The sequence below is a fragment of the Fundulus heteroclitus genome, unplaced genomic scaffold (genome assembly GCF_011125445.2).
Source record: "Fundulus heteroclitus isolate FHET01 unplaced genomic scaffold, MU-UCD_Fhet_4.1 scaffold_70, whole genome shotgun sequence".
Lineage (NCBI taxonomy): Eukaryota > Metazoa > Chordata > Actinopteri > Cyprinodontiformes > Fundulidae > Fundulus > Fundulus heteroclitus.
Genome location: NW_023397143.1, coordinates 1320670 through 1339509, shown reverse-complemented (window position 1 = coordinate 1339509; position 18840 = coordinate 1320670). Strand labels below are relative to the sequence as shown.

At 38.5% G+C, this 18840-nt stretch overlaps 1 protein-coding gene across 2 annotated transcripts; it reads left to right on the top strand.

The window, feature by feature from the left end:
• The first annotated feature begins 382 nt into the window (after positions 1–382).
• si:ch211-243g18.2 (uncharacterized protein LOC559906 homolog) lies at positions 383–18087 on the top strand. Of its 2 annotated transcripts, none has more exons than XM_012876442.3 (10): positions 383–466; positions 1974–2243; positions 2346–2471; positions 4121–4203; positions 6958–7114; positions 9207–9371; positions 9469–9594; positions 12028–12245; positions 15609–15637; positions 17521–18087. In XM_012876442.3, the coding sequence occupies exons 2-10, from the start codon at positions 1983–1985 to the stop codon at positions 17634–17636; spliced, it is 1281 nt and encodes a 426-aa protein (XP_012731896.1). In that variant the 5' UTR covers positions 383–466; positions 1974–1982; the 3' UTR covers positions 17637–18087. The 2 variants fall into 2 exon arrangements, with proteins under 2 accessions (XP_012731896.1, XP_035989825.1); XM_036133932.1 differs by having other exon boundaries at positions 424–466; positions 1977–2243.
• Positions 18088–18840: the final 753 nt, after the last annotated feature.

Sequence of the window (18840 nt, the reverse complement as noted above, 5' to 3'; positions counted from 1 at the left end):
CGTAGCTGCTGTTTAATTGGAGACATATGCCTTAGTTTAGATGTGGACTTTGGAACTTTTATCTAAAATAAAGTTTTCTGTGTTACCCATAAGAAGAGGTAAATGCTCATTTCAATCAGAGTACAAGACCTAAAGTTGTATTTTTGTTTGAAAAACAAAACCTTTGCATTTCCAAAGTAAGCAAGGCATCAACAAGTTAAACAGAAACCCAGATGTACAGGTAATTAGAAAGCAGATCTTTCAATGTGCGGTGCAGCAGAGCTACTGTAACACAAAACATCAATAGGCATAATGCCGTCATTCACGTGTAATACGATAAACACACCTCCTGTAAAGAATAGCTCCTCCCACTTCCTGCACACCTGCATATAGGCTCACCTGTGGTAGGTATCAGCAACACAGAGGCTCCTGCATTCTTCTGGCTCACACCTGAAGGACACCTGCACTCCATCTGAAGTAAAACCTGGTGAGAAGAAAAGATTGTTTTTGGAATTACTACTATGAATATCGTAGTTTGACTAATAAGATTTAGAAAATAATTATATTATAGTATGTTTTTTAACATTTGTACTCAGTAAAGAGATCATCTACATTAAAATACACACATATTAGATGGAATTCAATGTAGTAGTTTAAGGAAAATATTACAAAAACTTTCTTTGTGCAGATTAAGTATGTTTTTTTTTTTCTGGTTCAGTTTCATTCTGAGCTATCATCACAGCTGGTAGCGAGCTGATATGAAAAACTGAAATGACAGTCCCTTTCCGGCAGAACAAAGTGTCTCCTTGTGCAGGTGGATTTCCCTCTGAATATTTTCTAGATCATTTTCCCGAGTTCTATCTTTCATCTTGGACAAGGGCTCCCTGTCTCCCGCTGTGGGTCCATTGTGGTGTTGTGGGAACGGTGTTGCGAGGATCAAGTGACGGAGGCACAGTTTCACTTGACCGCTGATCAGAAGCGCTGCAAAACACACACACACACACACACACACACACACAGGGACAAAGATATGCCGGCTGAAACGTTGTTTTATATCCAAACAACTATTAGTCACGCTTGATGTTCAGGAAGTAACGTGAACACCTGTGTAAAACTCCATAAAACCTTATATATTCAAGCATCGGCCACAACTCATTAACCCTAGTTAGATTTTGTCGGCTATTTTTTTCTTCTCTTCTTTTGAATTTAATACAAATCTTATTATCGCGGTAAAAGGCTGTAAAAGCGTCCTCAGCTCGTCCTGAGAGGCCCTTCTCTGACTAAGAGCCAAGCTGTGCTCATTTACATTTTGATTTCACGATGGCTGGAGTCGAAGCTGAATTTGCACACCGCTGAGAATAACACGCTGAAGTGGCTCTGACCATAAAGTTGTCCGTCTCTTCGATGCAGATGGTTCGTCTGAATGGCCACTGGCCGCCTGTAAATCCACTCACTGAAAAGCTTCTTTCATCATCTTCAGTGGGCGATTAGTGGAATTGACTATTAGACCCTACTTGCGTTTCCATTAAAAAAAAAAAAAAAAAAAAGGCCAACCGAATGCAGCAGTAAAGCCCTTTTGCTTAAGGGCTTTTTTTTTTCTTCTTCCTGAAACTAGATCCGGTGTAAGGGTAGCTTTAAGTGACTGAAATGTCTTAAAAAGGTCATTCGGACTGACATTCAAACTTGTGAGTTTTTGTAATGGTTCCGTTCTAAATGTGAACCTGTCGAAGCCGTCAGAAACGGAAACAAATCCGTTCCCTGATTCCTTTTAGATGCTTAAGAAATGCATTTTAAAACTGTGAAATAGCCCTCTAATATAACAGAATATGAAGCTGCTAATTGGACATAACTTCAGCACCATTAGCCACTGCGGCCACCTTTTCCTCACGGCGCTTACAGTGGGGGCACCTGCTTGCCAACTGAGTGGACGTGGATTAGAACGCATGTTCTAGGCACAGCAGGAGCTTCAACCCTCATGTCCTCTGCTCCCACAGCAGATCACCATGGCCTCTAGCATGTCTGTGAGAAGCTTCTCCATGAGCCGCCCCTCGTTCTCCAGTCGTTCACTGATGGACACTGGCCGGGCTCGGTCCAGGGCGTCGGTCTCCTTCGCTGCAGCCAGCCCGCTGACCCGTTCGGCCTCCATCAGCCAGGATCTCAACGGGCCAGTGAGTTTCCAGCTGAACGGGCTGCATGGTAACAGCACCAACGACAAGGAGGCCATGCAGAGTCTCAACAGCCGCCTGGCCAACTACCTGGATAAGGTATGAGGTGAACTCGAGAACGGGATTGTTGGGTCGCAGGAAATGGGAAAGGTGCCAGCTCAGCGTCACTTGAAACTCTTCCTTTCATTTGGTTTGTTAAAGGTGCGCTCATTGGAGCGCTCCAACGCCGACCTGGAGATGAAGATTAAGCAGCTGATGATCGAGCGCATTCCCAAAGGTCACGATCTTGATTCGATGATGGCCCAGGCGCATGCTGTCGAGCAGGAGGTGGGCAAAAAGAGATCTGCAGCCCACAACAACCCTAGTTATGGGCGTTGACTTTACAGTCCTGCAACTCTCAAAAATATGTCCTTTCATTGCTTCATTTCACATTAACAAAACAATTATGTTAGGAGTTGTATGGAAGCACAGATAGGTGCCTAAAATCTGGGGAAATGTGAACCAAAAACAAAGATATACTAAATATTTCACCCCTAACAGCGTCACAGGCACTGCTTGTAAAACTGCGCATTAAACATTAAATAAATCATTTTTATTTGATTGCAGTAGCATAGGATCACATTGAAAAACGTTGCTCTTTCTCATTTAAACATTGCTCAGACTGTTGATATGGGGCAAGTTTAGAAGAGCAGCGACACTCTTGTTGGCGTTTCCGAACCTGTGAAGATCAGCAGATAGCTGACTTACTTGAATTGCGTTTTCCCTTGTATTTCCCATTTAGTGAGACTCACTAGGAAAAATCCTATTCATAACCCAGGGAAACTGGAAGTTCTACATTACATACTGAAGGTTTTCCAAAACACTGAGGTATTAAAAAAGTGAAGTATAGATTACACAAACGCTTCAGCTGCTTTTCATTTTCTGGACCTATTAGCAGTGCCAAGTATTTTTTTTTAGAAAACAGCAACAATATTTCACATAAAGCAATTCTAATTTTAGATTTTACTTTTTTGAACTACATTAGAATGAAGCTTTAAAGAGTAACCCTTAACTCACGGCTTTGTTGAGGTATGAATTAGATGCAAGACTTGCTTAGGTAAACTGGGAGGAGATGCCTTCCAAGCATGGCTGCTGTCTGTTGATCTTTGTGGGTTGGGAAACGGTCCGAGGAAACCTCTAAACATGCCCATACGTACAGTCAGAGCAACAACTTTGGAGCTTAAAATGACTGGAACTGTGACAAACAGGGCTAGACGAGGAGGTTCAGCTTAAAGGTGAAAAAAAAAATATCTTTAAAGTCTTTTTTTTATCCTAGCTGCTGTGATGTGCAGCTAGGATAAAAAAAAAGGTTTGATTGTCTTCTCTAGACATGTAACTAATTCTGTAGGGCACTGAATTTATATTTACTTAAATTTGTTTATATACTAAATGTATTTCAGACATGAACAAACATTCGTAATGTAAACCTTTTGCATTCTCCCCTCAGGTTTAAAAATTACATAGTGGAAGTAAAAAACTTATTTTCCTACTCCATTACGAAAATAGATTTTCCAACTACTTTACATTTTTGAACCATTAGCCTTCCTGTTGCAAAACAGCAAAATAGAAAGAAAGCAACGTAACAATAGTTCCGTATTTTTGCAGAGTGATCACTCTCCCGGATTAAACAGCTTTTCTCCGTGTTGATATTTCCTTAAAAATTTTTATATATGTTAAAACTTGAACGTTGTACTATGCTTATATTCATGTTTTTCACTATTCCACCATATAATCCTTGATAATATGGTGGAATAGTTGGTAAGATAAAATGGTTTATCTTACTAACTGAACGTGATGCTGAGTGTCACTGAGCTCTGTGGCTACTGTGCATACATCTCTATAAGGTCGTAGAACATAAACGCTGACAAGAATGCAGGGACTCAGCCTTGACTCTGAGAACTAACGTGTTGTGTTTAACCACTGTTAATATTAATCAGGTGAGGAAGAAGACCTTGGAAAATGCCCGTCTCATGTTGGAGATCGATAATGCTAAACTGGCCGCCGATGACTTCAGAATTAAGTGAGTGATTAATGATTACATCACTATGAGGACAATGTTTGTGCTTCCTGTGATAAAGCCTGTTAAATGTCTCTTGGGTGCTATAATTTCTAATGTTTTGTGTCTCTCTCTCTTTTTATAAAGAAAGTCTGAATCCATTAAATGTTCTTTCTTAGAATTTCCCTCAATAATGGCAGGAAAAATAGCAATAAAAGCTGCAAAATGAACTTTTTTCATTGGTCCAACTTAACTTGACAAGCTCCAAATGGTCCAAATTTTTAGTTTTTTTTTTTTTTTGGTCACACTTAAATATTTCAGATTATGAAACAAATCTTCATTTCATACAAAGATAATCTGACGAAATATACAATACATTTGTCAAAAATGTATTTTATTTATTAAGCAGCATTTAGTTCCTATGCTCCACAAATCTGGAACAAACTTCTTAAAAACTGCAAAACAGCCGAAGACAGTGAGTTCCTTTAAATCAAGAGTGAAAACCAACCTGACCAATTTGATGTGTATTGTTGTTTTCACCTCATACAATTTAATATTTGGTACTTGTCTTACAACCTGTGACTGTTTTGATGTGTTTATGATGTTTTTATGATGTAAAGCACCGCCTTGCTGCTGAAATGTGCTATACAAATAAACTTGACTTCACTTATTAGGGGGAAAATGCTATCCTTAACAACCTGTTCCTGTGTGAAATATAATAACCTTTAACTATCAGTAAGTGTTTGCTAAAACTGACAATGAGCCATTTACACTACCGTGCAGTAAATTTTCCACAGTCTTCTTTGGACAGTTGTTTTCCACATTGGGCTCTTGAATGGCCTGATTATAGTCAAATCCAAACATCTCAGTCAGAAAAAAGACTTTAACTTGACGCAACAAAACCTTTATTTGCTTTTTGAGCTATTCAGAGGTCATAAGTAGGCTTCATCTTAAGGTTCAAAACTAGTGTTGCGCCAATGCCATTTTTTTGCCCCGTTACCGATACCGATACCTGGCTGTGCAGTATTAGCCGATACCGATACCATCTGTTTGAAATTGATATGTGTGTGTGTATATATGAAGAACTGCATACTACTTAGGGTAGTAGAACTTTTTATTGCCTACCTGGAATGGGTGAAAATAGTTGAATAAACTTTTGGCTCTCAAAGGCCAAAATAGTACAATATTCGTGGAAGTATAACATGTATAATAGTAGTACAACAGTAAGACAGTAAAATGACATTAATAATTGAATAATCTCTTTTAAACCCTGAGTTTTGGCTCTCAAATGCCAAAACAGTGCAACTTTCATGAACTTATATAACATGTATATTACTAGTCGGGAGAGAGAAGGCTGCGTTTAAGTGACATACAAACATCAAAATGGTATCGGTGCCTATTTGTTGGTACTTGTCGATACCGATACCACCATTTTAGTGCTGGATCGGGGCCCTGTCCGATACTGGTATCGGTATCGGTGCAACACCATTCAAAACTGATAGCTAGACATTCCCCTTCAGGATTTTTTTTTGCTAGAGAGCAGATTTCAACATGCTATCATTTACACCAAGAGTCACCCAGGTCCTGAAGCAGCAGAGCGGGTCCAGACCATCACATTACCACCACCGTGTTTGACTGACGAGGTTGACCTTGACTTAGGTATAGGGGGTCTGCAAGCTTCAGATTCTTCTGTGACCTCCTGGATGAGCTTTTCAATGGACTCTTGGAGTAATTTTAGTAAGATGAGTTCACAACCGTTGCTTGTAATGGCACTCAATGTGGTTTATCGAAGTTTCAAAGCCTCAGAAGCAGCTTTGTAATCATTTTCAGACTGACACACGTCTCGTCTCTTACTAGGTTTCTTTAGATTGCGGCATGGAGTGTTGGATTTGAGATTTTTAGCCTCCTCCATGCTGTTAAGACAAGTCCAATTTAAGAGTTGTCTTGATTCTACGGCTCTGGCAGTGATCAGCCCTGGACATGGTCAGCATGAGGGGCCAAAAAATGTGGTTAACGGTTAATTTGTGATTATAGACAAGGCTGGTTTAGATAACTATCTTAGTAAAATCATTAACTGAAAACTGTACATACTTAGGTTATCATACGTAATAGTTTTTGGTTGATGAACTTAAATATTTAAGTGTGACAAAAATGCAAAAACAGAAGAAATCTTTAAAGGGGAAAAACAATTTCACAGTGTTTGTCTTTGTACGAAGAGTGTCTGCAGGGAACCGAAGTGCGAGATATTTGCGATGATTACTTAGGTCAGGCCACGTGGAATCCTTCAACACACAATTTGTTGCAGATCTGTCGTAATGATATGTAATTATGTCACCTTGAGAGACCCAACGCTCTCTGACAACAGGTAGAACAAAATGTGTGAAGAACCTGTACTGCTATTAGAACTGCGCTTCCAGGGAAAATACAATTTCATGCACTTTATTTATTTTTTTCTATTTTAAGATCTTGACCTCACTGCGTAAAGAGCTCTGTGGTGATTCAGGTTATGATCTTCTGTTGCATCAATAATACAGAGGACAACTAAAAAACATATATGCACCCACATGGAAGTACTCTGTATGTAAATTGAAGATATTAGTCGTTATGTTGTGTAATATTCAAAATCCCTGCTGGAATAACAGGAACTGCTTGTTATAAGAAACATTTCTCCTACTGGGGTCTGCTGCTCTCACTACGTTCTCTCTCAATCTATAAAGCTTTACTTTTGATTTTTGTGAATCATTTTTGTGCATCTTTCTGATTCCTGGACTTTGTAAGGTGGGAAACTGAACTGGTGATGTGTCAGTCCGTGGAAAGAGACTGCATTGCCCTGAAGAAGGCTAAGACCGACCATGAGCAGATCATTGCTTCTCTGAGAGGAGACTTGGACAGCCTCAAAGAGGAGCTTTATTTCCTCAAGAGAAACCATGAGGAGGTGAGCCTCCGTTTGCACAGCTTTGTCCTTTCTCTTCTCGCCGACCTCCCGAGTCACATGAACTGCAGGTCTTCCACATATCTGTTTGGCAGCATTTACCTCACATTTTGCCCACTATATCTCGTATTGTAGCACCTGAACTCACAGACGAGGTGTTGTTCGATACAGGCCTGACCCAATTTAATGGTCTAAGTAGTTTTTGTGGAGCCAAACTGAGGTGGAACTCTGATTACTGTGGACAAAAGGCAAGCAGATCTGGTTGCTCCAAAAATGCACTTTGGATGCAATCAACTGAACCAAACTGGCCTCTAAAGGAGATAAACTTACCCTGCTCCCACTGAATGATGCATTGATCGAAGACCCAACCCCTTACCTCTCCCTTAGAGTAAATAGAAATACTTTGAGGGAACAAAAGTGATGTTTTTGACCTCAGTTATTGGGTCTGAAATCAAATTGACTGCGAGAGATCTTGCAGAATAACCATAATCTTAATTATTTCATCCTGTCCATTGTGGCTGTGATCAATATACAACAGCTGTGCAGAAAGGTCCACATTTATTAGCACTATTGGAAATTATATGTATTATTTCTTAAACTACAGCTTTTGAAGCAACAGAATAACGTGACTCAGATATCTTTAGAAAAATACAACCTGTAATTTATTCAGGAGGGAGTAAAAATTATACAATGTTATGTTTAAAATAAAGTCACCAAAGCCACAGTTATTGACACCTCTCTCTAACAGTTCCTATTAAAAATACAACTGTAATTTATACTTTACTTTTAAAGATCAGAGAGAAAATAAACTTTCAATTGACAATTCATGACTTCCTGTCCCCTGGGTTTAACTATGATATGAGAAGGAGACTTATTCTTTATACTATTCATTATACTTTAAACTCAAGGCAGATGTGATTGGATCTTTAAATGTCACAAACTGGCTACCAAACAAATAGTGACCCAAAACCTCTTTCTATTTAGTCAGGGCAATAATCCAAAATATTTTGAGCTAGTTGAGAATCCTTTAATTTTGCAATAAATAATAATAAAAAAACCAGTTTACATTTTAAATGAGTCAAATATCTGGATATCTACTGGACTTCACTTTTGTGCATGTGTTAACTTTTATGTAACAGGATATCGATAAAAAAGCATCAGATAAACACAACCTCAGATGGACAATACACACTCAATATTTATTAAATACAATCTAGGAGTGTGTTGTGTGAAAGATGCATTCATCCTTCAGGTGAATTTGATTCAGTTCAGTTTAATTTAATTCAATTTAATGCAATAGAATTCAGTTCAGTCCAGTTCTCCTTGTTGCTTGGGGGAAAATTTAAATTTGCAAGCTTGCATTTGGAGAGGATTGACTTTTGTACCGACAAACCTTCAAAACTAGCCATACTAGTTTATTTTATTACAATCGTACAGTCATCAACTCCACCTTACCGTATTAATCTTATAAAGGCAACATGGGTGTGCTTGGTTTCCAGTCACTGTTGATGCATTTTTAAATAAATAATGACACAATATTGTGTTTCATGTTGGGTTGTTCATCTGAAGTTGATTACCTATTTATAGGCCAATTTCCCCAGTTGTCAAACCTTTTAACCTACAGCGTTTTTGAAACATTCATAGCCCTGCAAATTTAATTTGGTGGTATCAGAATAAAGGGGCTGGATTCACACATTGTTCCTCTTTTCACTTGCATAATTTGACTTGTTCTTAACAATCAGGTGAGTTACATAAAATGTAGATTACTGGTTGCAATGTGACAGAAAAAAAAGGTTCATGTTATTTTTTATTATGTCTTTGCGTATGTGACAGAGCAGGGGATGTACTGTGCGCACCTGAGCAGGGATAAAAGAGGGTGAGAATAAAAGCCAGCGGTAAGATGAGCTTAGTCCAGTCAAGTATTAATGAGGAACATCTAAATAATGAAAGTCTACTCTGCAACTTGACACAGACACGCTCTCGGTTTTTATGATACGCAGATGTTAAACATGGCAGAAACGTTTGAGTTCACCCAGTATGAACACACGCTGCACAGCATGACAAAGCAAACATAAAGCGTTCGTTTCCCCTGAAGGAACTCGAGCAGATGAGGTCCCGCATCGCCAGGGACGAAGTCAACGTAGAGGTGGACTCTGCCAGCGGGCCGGAGCTGGGTACCGTTCTGGCCGAGCTGCGCTCCCAGTACGAAGGAATCGTTAAGAAAAACAAGGAGCAGACGGAGCAGTGGTACCGCAAGAAGGTGTGGGGGAAATACAAAGCCTTCGTCAATTAATTCCCACTATACATAGCTTATATAAAGGCAAAAGTCATGCTATTGAAATACTTTACTTGTGCAGCTGGAGACGGTGCAGAATGAGGTGAAGGAGAATAACGAGGCCCTGAGGGGAGCCCAGGGAGAGCTGACCGAGAGGCAGCGCTTCTTGCAGACGCTGGAGGTGGAGCTGGAGAGTCTGCACAAACAGGTGAGCAGCCGCCGCTGGAACGCAGACGTCAGAAAAAAAAATGGACAACTCAACATAAAACGGGACTCTCGGCTGACGTTCGCCCCTCTAAAAACAGAAGTCTTGAGGAGATACGGATTAAAAAAAGAGAATGAAAAAAAGATTAGGTGTGTTAAAAATGATAAAGGGAGTAGAAGCTCCTCTTCTGGAGCTGTACAAACATCAACTTATGCAAATAAAGCAATGCAAACACCACAACCTAGACACCAAAATGACGGTTATACGTGTTAGCCTTGAACAAAACCGTGCTGGGCTATTTAACACTATGAAAGAGAGGCAGGTTTCAAAAGAGAGAGCAACTACAAAGAAAATCCTTAAAGGAATTAACCTTCAGTATCAACCAGACGAGTTTCTTCTTTGTTGCATCTCTCATACATTTCCAGGCAGTAGCGCTCTACAGTCTGGGAACTCTGCTATTATTTTTTCTTTGTTTTGCTTTGTGTTTTTTTTTTTTTTCCTTGTAATCCCTTGTTGACAGTGAACATGTTCTCCCACGTTGATAAGACACGCAACAGCACGTGGGTTGCTAAATAGTACGGGGGTTACTTACAGCGCTAAGATGGCTAATTGTTTCTGAGGCGGGTGTGTTTGTTTTGGGTACCAAAAGCGTTATCAATTCACATGAATCTGCTGATTGTTGTCGGAGAAGCTATTTTAGATCCAGGAGACATTCTTGTGGTTAGATTTACAAAGCAAAACACCGTCTGATGCGGCAAGCAGGAGACAAGAGATCCATAGCTTTTATGAATCAGTCTAAAGCAACAAACGTGACAATGATAACTTCCATTTCAGCTTTTTATGTATGCAGTTTTTCAATTTTACTCCATAACCAGATTTTTTTTATTTAATTGCCATTTTTTATATTGCCAGCTACATCCAATTTTAGATTCATATAAATCAGTTTTATACTTGATCCCAATTAACCTGAGGAGTGAGTTCTTTGACTGAGCTCTCTGTATCAGACTAAAAGAAGCATATGGAGATCTTCATATAGTTCTCAAGATTAAAAAATGTATTTAAAATCAGTGTAAGGAATGAAGCTCCAAATAAGTCAAATTTATAAACGGCCAATGTATCCCAGTCACAAAACTGCATCAGAAGACTCAATGCCTTGCCTCATCGTCCGATGATAATTATCCGACTACTAGGGGACATTCAAAGTATTCAAGTTTTATGTCCAGAAGTCAGTTGATTCTTAAAGGAGCTATAAGTAAGATATTTACTGTAAAATCAACATAAATCATTCTCGTTTGTCACCTGGGATGGAAGTAACATTCAAGTAACATTCAAGTTTTTCTCCTTTCAAACCTAGAGGCACGGTCCGGAGCTGCCTCGGTTCACAGTGTAGCCCGTGTTTACTTCCTGGTTCCTAAGCCAATCATATGAAAGTTCCCAGGGTTTCCAACACAGAGCGCAGCATTTGGCATTTTATCTTGGTAAAAGAGCAGCAGTCTGCAAACATGGAAGCCAGTAAGAGAAGCGGACCAGAAATGGAACATAATACAACATCATATATCTATGCTCTGTAAGTAAAAATTCAGTGCAACAAGGAACCGTTGAGTAAATGGGGGCTGTCTGTGAAAGACATTGTGTACGTTTTGTTTTAACCTCTAGATATCGTTCTTGCTTATTGTTCCTTTAAATTTGAAAATAAGAGTGATGGTGACTTAAAAATAAACGTACCCTGCTCCAATACAAGCAGAATACTGTCAATTCCACAACCTTGATCCCAACACACATGCACTATTCCCAACCGAAGTGCATCAAAAGTGACGCACTTATCTTTTCACTGAGAGGAGAACATTGTGCCTTAAATGAACTTTGCACAGAACACACAACACTGCAAAAAGGGAGCTAAAAGTAAGTAACATTTTCTTGAAAAGAGTGTATTTGTTCTTGATTTAAGCAGGCAAATAAAATTATCTACCAATAGGATGAATATTTTGATCCTAAAAGAAGAGAAATAGATATACTGCATTTGAAATGAGATGATGGAAATGAGTTGTCCTTATGTTGTGCAAATATCTTATTCCATTGGCAGATCATTTAAACTTGCTCACTTAAATCAAGGAGAAATACACTAATTTCAAGAAAATGTGACTTTCAGTTCCCCTTTTGCAGTGAGTTGACACATACTACAATGTGGACCAACCAAACATTAGACATGGCAGAACTAGGCAATGGGCAATCGATCCAACGCATTCCTGGATTGGATGTTTTAACTTGCTGAAACAGGGACGTTTTTGATCCATTTATCTATTCCTGCTCAGTTATATATGAGAAAGCTGCTACTGGCATAAAACGGAGTTTGCTTTGACTAAATCTGTTATACCACAAGGCAGTTTAAACCTACACCTGGGACGTATTCACTTATTTTCTCGTTTATGCCCCCAGATAGCAGCTCTGGAGGGTAACCTGGCTGAGGTGGGTCAGAAGTATTCTGCTGAGATGGAGCGGCTGCAGGTCACCCTGAACCAGATGGAGGACGACCTGTCCCAGCTCCGGCTGGACATGCAGCGCACCAAGACCGACTACGAGCAGCTTCTCCGCATCAAGCAGAACCTGGAAATGGAGATTGCTACCTACCGGCGCCTGCTGGAGGGCGAGGAAACGTGAGTGATGCTGCTAATAAAGCTTTTTCAGGCTGTAGGCTTACAGGGAAAGGCGCCGAATTGATTCAAATGTTTTTTTTTTTTCATTTGTCAAGTTACAAATTAAGTTACAAGAAACGACTTTAAAGACATTTTAAAGGATTTCAGTCGTGGCCTGGAAGACATAATGAGTAAAAACTATTAAAACTCTCACCTATACTGACTTTTGTTGCATCTCTCTGGCTGAGCTGCTACCCACCTTGTGGCTGAGTTGCATGGTTGCACACATTGTTTTCTCATGGATTATGGCTTGGGCTGGGTATTTCTTGTGTTGTTTTTTTGTCTGGTACTAGTGTCAAAATAAGACATTTAAAGTTGTAAAGGTTCTTTAATGGTGCATGGACTAATGAATCACTCTACAGTGTGCAGATTCCACTCCCATGATATATTGCCATGTTTGCCTTCTTAGGTTAAAACACGACAGCGCTCCCGGCTAACTGCAAATTCTGCAAAAGAGCAAACACTCATTCCTGTAAGAAAGAAAAAAGAAAAAATGCACCCCACTTGCATGTTTGAAAGCTCAGACAGAGCAGCTTTAAATCAACATTACATTAATAACATGGGGAATGGCAGCTGTCATCACAACAGATCAAGAAAAAGAGAACACTCTGTGGTGTCATTTAAATGTAAAACAGCAATGGTTCATCCATATGTCCTCATATATTATCACATCCTTCAGCTAAAATAATGTTATTGAAATGTACCGCTCAGTTGGAACCAATCTATATTATTTTGATATTTCTAACAGTATATTCCAGCTTAGAGTCAAATTGCCTCTTGTCCAAATTGTACCTCTGTTTTGTATTTCCTATTTATATTGCCATTTTGTATCTGCGCCCAAACCATTTTATACCCATATACTTTAGCATTGAGCGTTACTTTATTTCACCTGAAGGTTAAATATTTTCTATGAATTATGGAGACGATCATAAAAAGGCTAAAATCACATGCTTAATTTAAACTAGTTGGATGTTATTTTATAATTAGTTTATGCTACACTCCAAACCAGTGATGTGTGGTTCTGATCTCAGTTTGAACCTCCTGCTTTCATTATTCACTGGAGTCATAAAAGCCCAGTGTCCTTGCTGAGTGACTTTTGTCTGTTATAAAATGAAATAGTTGTAAGTTTGTTTTTCATATGAGAAAAACCATAAAGAAGACTTTGCAAAAAACAAAATTCTTTCAAAAAAGCATCCATACTTAAACTGAGTGAGGGTCCACTTTGACATCTTAGAAATAGTTTCATGGCATAAAAATAATGCGCAATATGTAATTTTCTGTTAAACATGCTAATTTTGTCATAACAGTTGTTTGTTTCTTTAATTGCCTTCCAACAACAAATAATAATCTTCAATTTGTATGTATCAAAAAATATGTCTGGATGTCATCGATGAAGCGTTATCTTCTTCCTGATGTTGAAAGATCAAACAGCGCTTGGGAGGGGAGCAGAACCATTCACATCTTGTAACGTTCAAGCAGCAAGAAAATCTTCCAAAGAAATTAAAATGCTATTTTTTTTAGCAGTAACATCTGTAAACCAGTCTATGTTTAGCATATTGCTGCAAAGGCCAATGGGCTGGTTGTAGCCTCCATTACCACCAATAACTGATCAAGATATAGGCTTTGTTGCCTACACAGGTGGGTACCTACTAATTCAGTGACTGGAGTCAATAGCTAAAGAAAAACAACAACACAACATTCTCTTGGTGTACAAGCTCCGCGTTTACTTGCAGCTTTAAACGCTAAAGCCATAATCCATCCAAAGAATTAACATTAGCGGGAGGAAGCAGTGGTGTAGTAGTTTCCTGCAGATCCAGCTCAAAGCGTTGCTCCATCATCCGCTCTGCTGCCCAGCCTTGAAGCACGCCACATCCCATTCCTTCTCACTCGGTCAGCTTGGTCGCCTGCCTCCTCAGCAGTTGTTCATGTAGCTTCTAATCCATAACAGGCCATCTATGACGTTCCAGGCATCATTGGATATTATCCTTACATCCGTGAAAAACCAAGCAACTCTCATTCCCCAAAAGAAGGGCCAGTCTGGATCTTTGTGCAGCACATTGTAAACCTGTTGTTTGTTGAAGAAAAAAAAAGTAAAATGGTTCTTCCTCATCAGAATTTAACACAGTTATGGAAGGGATTGATCTAAGCTAGAAATGTGAGATCAAAAAGCAAACGTCGCTAATCAATGTATTGCATTTATAGATTAACATATCCGTCATGACAGTAGTGCTGAAAGATGAGCCTGCCTGTAATACAAGGAGCAAGAAAAAAATGTTTTTTTGTACATTCAGTGTTGTGAAACAGTATTTTCCCCCTTTACTAATTTCTTCTTCTGTTTTACTGGCCGGACCTGTCAAATCAAGAAATAATCTCAAAAGCAATCCCTCATGCTCTGATCTAGTTAAATTTAAGAACAAATGAGAAAGATATTCATAGCAACTATCAGTCTGGAAAGGTTTACAAAATCATTTCTAAGGTTTTAGGACTCATTTGGTACACAGAATAGGAGGCGCACACCCTCCAGAGGATCACACAACATCTGAAGCGCCGCAGGCCTCACTTACTTTACTTACGGACAGGCAGAGAGAATATTGTGATATAAAAATGACATCCATGGAGTTCCAAGCCATAAGACACAGCTAAACAGAAATGACACAAAGGGCCTTGTCCTTTGAAGACTTGGACAACTTGTCTTCTCTAATGGAACGATGAGTTGTGATCTATAGCAGAATCCACCTGAAGGACAATGACTGGACATTTAAGCACAAGTCGGTTATAAAGCAGGACTATTCAGAGCACACATGCATGTCCACCTCTGACTGGCTTAAAAAAAAGAAAGAAGGTTTTGAATTGATTGCAAAAATCTGGACTTAAAACTGATTAAAGTAACTTTAAACAGACTGTTTGTGGTTGGAAACATCCCAATGTGGTTGAACTGAAAAATACCCAAAAGAGAGGTGAGAGAAAAATCGATCCACAGCGATGTAAAAGATTCATTGCCAGTTATGGCGAGTGATTATTGGCCATTGCTGCCACCAAGAGTGGCACAACCTGTCATGCCAGGTTAGTCGAGACAGATTTTCTTTGCCTTAATGAATAAAACCCTAATTAGAAAATCACTTTCTGGATTTACTCTGGTTATCTTTTTACGATATTAAAATGTGTCTGACGATTGGAAACATGTAGGTGTGACGAAATCCCCAAAACAGAAGAAATCAGCAGTGGGTTAAAAACTTTTTCATCGCAATATGGTTCAATATACCCAAAAATGCTTGATTAACCTCCTTTTATTTTATCCTCACTGGTTTTTTTTCTCCTCCACAGAACTAAAGAAGTTCTGGCTCCACCAAAAAGTGAGTTCTTGGTTTTTAACTTTTTTTTCACGCTTGCTTGATTTATTCACTTATTAAGTGGGTCAGATAGATTCCAAGGGAATGAAGTAGAGGAGTGAAAAGATAATTGCCTTGCAAGATCCGGAAACAATGACATGAGAAAAGTAAACTCTAGGTAAAGTAGAAAGCGATATCATAAGCATATTTACAGATAATTACAGCCCCTTTACCCCTAACTGGATTAGGTAGGTATACAACATGAATGAATGGATGGATATAGTATCTGGGGCAGGACATATATGATAACACACCCAAGAGGCCCAGGAGTAATTGCAGTTCTATGAAACTGCAACCAAAGTAAACAGAGTGAACGGCTCAGCTCCTGGAGCAACGACTGTGGGTGGGACCGTATTTATCCCAGTGTTGTAACTGTGTTTTAATGTGACTGATTCATGCTGATGGATTAGCAAACAGGAGGCTGCTTTGAAAATCATTTGATGGAGAAGCAAAACAATGGCAGAAAAACGCAGAGTTGTCTTTAGGGACACTTGAATCGTCAAACTGCTGTTAAAAGACAGGGCTTTAGGTGGGATTAAGAATCCTTAAGACAGGTCATATTAAGCACTCATGATGTTTGATGTATTGACTGTGAGACTTAGGAATGTTCAGCATATTGTTCTCTTCACATCATGTTGCTTCTTATTCTTCCACTATACGTTTATTTTTTTTGACTGAGTTATCCATCTTTTGCCATTAAGGCTGTATTATCATTGTGGTCCAATAAATATATGTCTAATGGTGCTAATGATGCAATTGACATACCAGAATAAAAGTATTCAATATTCTTTAGAAGGAACAGAAACAATGAACTTTAGCTCATGCATTGCTCAGATGGATTTGGATCCATTCTTCACCAAAAACTAGGTTCCAGGAGCTCTTTTTTGTATCCTAATCTTCAGTTCTTCCTAGGGATTTTCATTTCATGTTGGGTGATTGACCCTTGTTTCATCTTCTAATTCTATAGTATATTTTTCCTGTTTATCCTTTCCTTCTATTACACGCTGCTTGCCAGTACAGCCACATATCATTGATGACCTCCAAAGATCGGCCATTCCTCCGAACATAGCTAGTGCTAAATTATTTAGGCCATATTTTCCAAAGCATTTCATTGTATTTAAACAAGATTAGCATGATTTTTCTTTAGCAGCAGAGCTTTGTGCAGGGTGTGTGTATTGAGACCACCGTAGTTGAGTGCATTTCTTATTTCATTTAAAAAAGGAAAGTTATAAGCCCAGTCTTAAAAGTAGACAGGGTGTCTTCCTCACAGACCAAAACTGGGAGTTGGTTCCACAGGAGAGGAGCCTGATAGCTAAAGGATCTGCCTCCCATTCTACTTTTAGAGACTCTAGGAACCACCACCAGACCTGCAGTCTGAGAGCGAAGTGCTCTGTTAGGAAATTAGCAAATGCATGGACTAGTTTATCAGTGTCATCCTGGACAGAATATTTATAATTTTGGCTTTTTGACTAATTTGTCTGTATGATTGGATCGACTTGACTTTGTAAGGTGCCTTGAGATGTTTTAATTGGAGCTATATAATTATATATGATCTTATAATTATAACATTTAATTGAACTGAACTGATGGCATTAGTGACAGACACATTATAACAATAAATGCCATCCAGATTGAGCGATTGATTAAGAAGTTTATTTTTTAAGGTCCAAAGATGACAACTTCTATCTTGTCAGAATTTAAAAGCAAAAAAAAAAAGTTGCACATAATTACAGAGAAAGTGAGTCTCTCTGTATTGATTAGAATGTTTTGCAGTAAGGTTGCAAAGGTATTGAGAAACTCTTCACACGTGCCCATCTCTAATGGAGTCTTGTCTGCTTACCGTGCAGAGGAGCCAGACGTCCGCACCAGAAAGATCGTGAAGGTGGTGACTCAGACCATGATCAATGGGAAAGTGGTGGACGAGTCCAGCGAGGTGGAGCAGATTGAGGAGACGAAGAAGTAGAAGAAGGAAGGAGAAAGTTGATTTAAAGGTTAAGGCTTTGTTTGCAAATGAAAAACAGAGAAGTGACAGAATAAAAAAGTATTACCTTGTTAGTCTACAATAAATAGTACACTGATGTTTAGTTTTACAAGAAGAAAAACATTGTAATTGAGTCGTTTGCCTTAATCGGTTACACTTTGATTTTTTTTAACATCTGAATAACAATAGATTCTAAAGTAAATCTAAACATCTGTTTTAAATTTTGGCTAAACATATGTGAAAAATAAGTTGAATAACAAATATATTCTGTTTTACTTACAAAAAGAAATCTGTGGAATTAGATATTTATTTCCTAGTGTGTTGACTTTAATAACTTTGGACAGATTTACCTCCTTTACTGGAATAACATTTATGAATCTTTAGTGTTTTTTGACTGTACTCTAAATAAAGAAGTTCATATATTTCAGTGCAAGTCTATGTCTGATTTATGTACACTAGTAGTTTGCTAAAAATACAATTAGACTGAGGAAAATTTTGCTTAGTTATTAAAATGACTGGCTTCACAGTGGATTATAACACACTTATTCTAGTTTTAGACCGGATCTTTCGCATTTGCTTTGGAGTCGATACATCTTGCATCAAAAAATAAATCAATAAACAGATTTGTGGAGGAAAGCAGTGTGTTTGAGGTGTTGCCTTGAAGTACACCCACAGGTGATCCTCCAGTTAAGTCAAATATTATGAATCAACCTATCAGAAGCTTACAAAGCTTTGCATCATCACCATCATCTGGAATTTCCCAAATTATTTAAAGACACAATGATCTATGAGGTAATGCCTGACTTTTAGAAAGAGGAAATCATATAAAAATTCTGTTTGGTCTAGCGTTTGGTAAATAGAAATAATTTTGGTGATCCTAACTAAGCTAAAAAAGGAAATGTCTGATTTAATATTAGACAGTGAGGTCAAAGTTTATCTTATACAGTTTTGGCAACCATTCTGGTTTGAACTGTATGTTTGATTAATTCTAACTAGAAAAGTTGTTTAGAAATATAAACAAAAGTTGTTTTTGTGATAATCACAATCATCATCATCTCTTTAATAAACAAACAAATAGGTCCACAGTAACAGCCATACAAACTGATAAATATGAAAAGAAAGAAACAATGAAATAAAAATGTACTAAAATGAAGAACGAAAATTAAAAATGTACTGAAAAACCTAT

Coding starts and splice junctions, on each gene's coding strand:
- si:ch211-243g18.2 (XM_012876442.3), top strand. CDS start 1,983: ATGGCCTCTAGCATGTCTGTGAGAAGCTTCTCCATGAGCCGCCCCTCG. Junction 2,472..4,120: donor CGCATGCTGTCGAGCAGGAG/GTGGGCAAAAAG, acceptor AATATTAATCAG/GTGAGGAAGAAGACCTTGGA. Junction 15,638..17,520: donor AGTTCTGGCTCCACCAAAAA/GTGAGTTCTTGG, acceptor CTTACCGTGCAG/AGGAGCCAGACGTCCGCACC.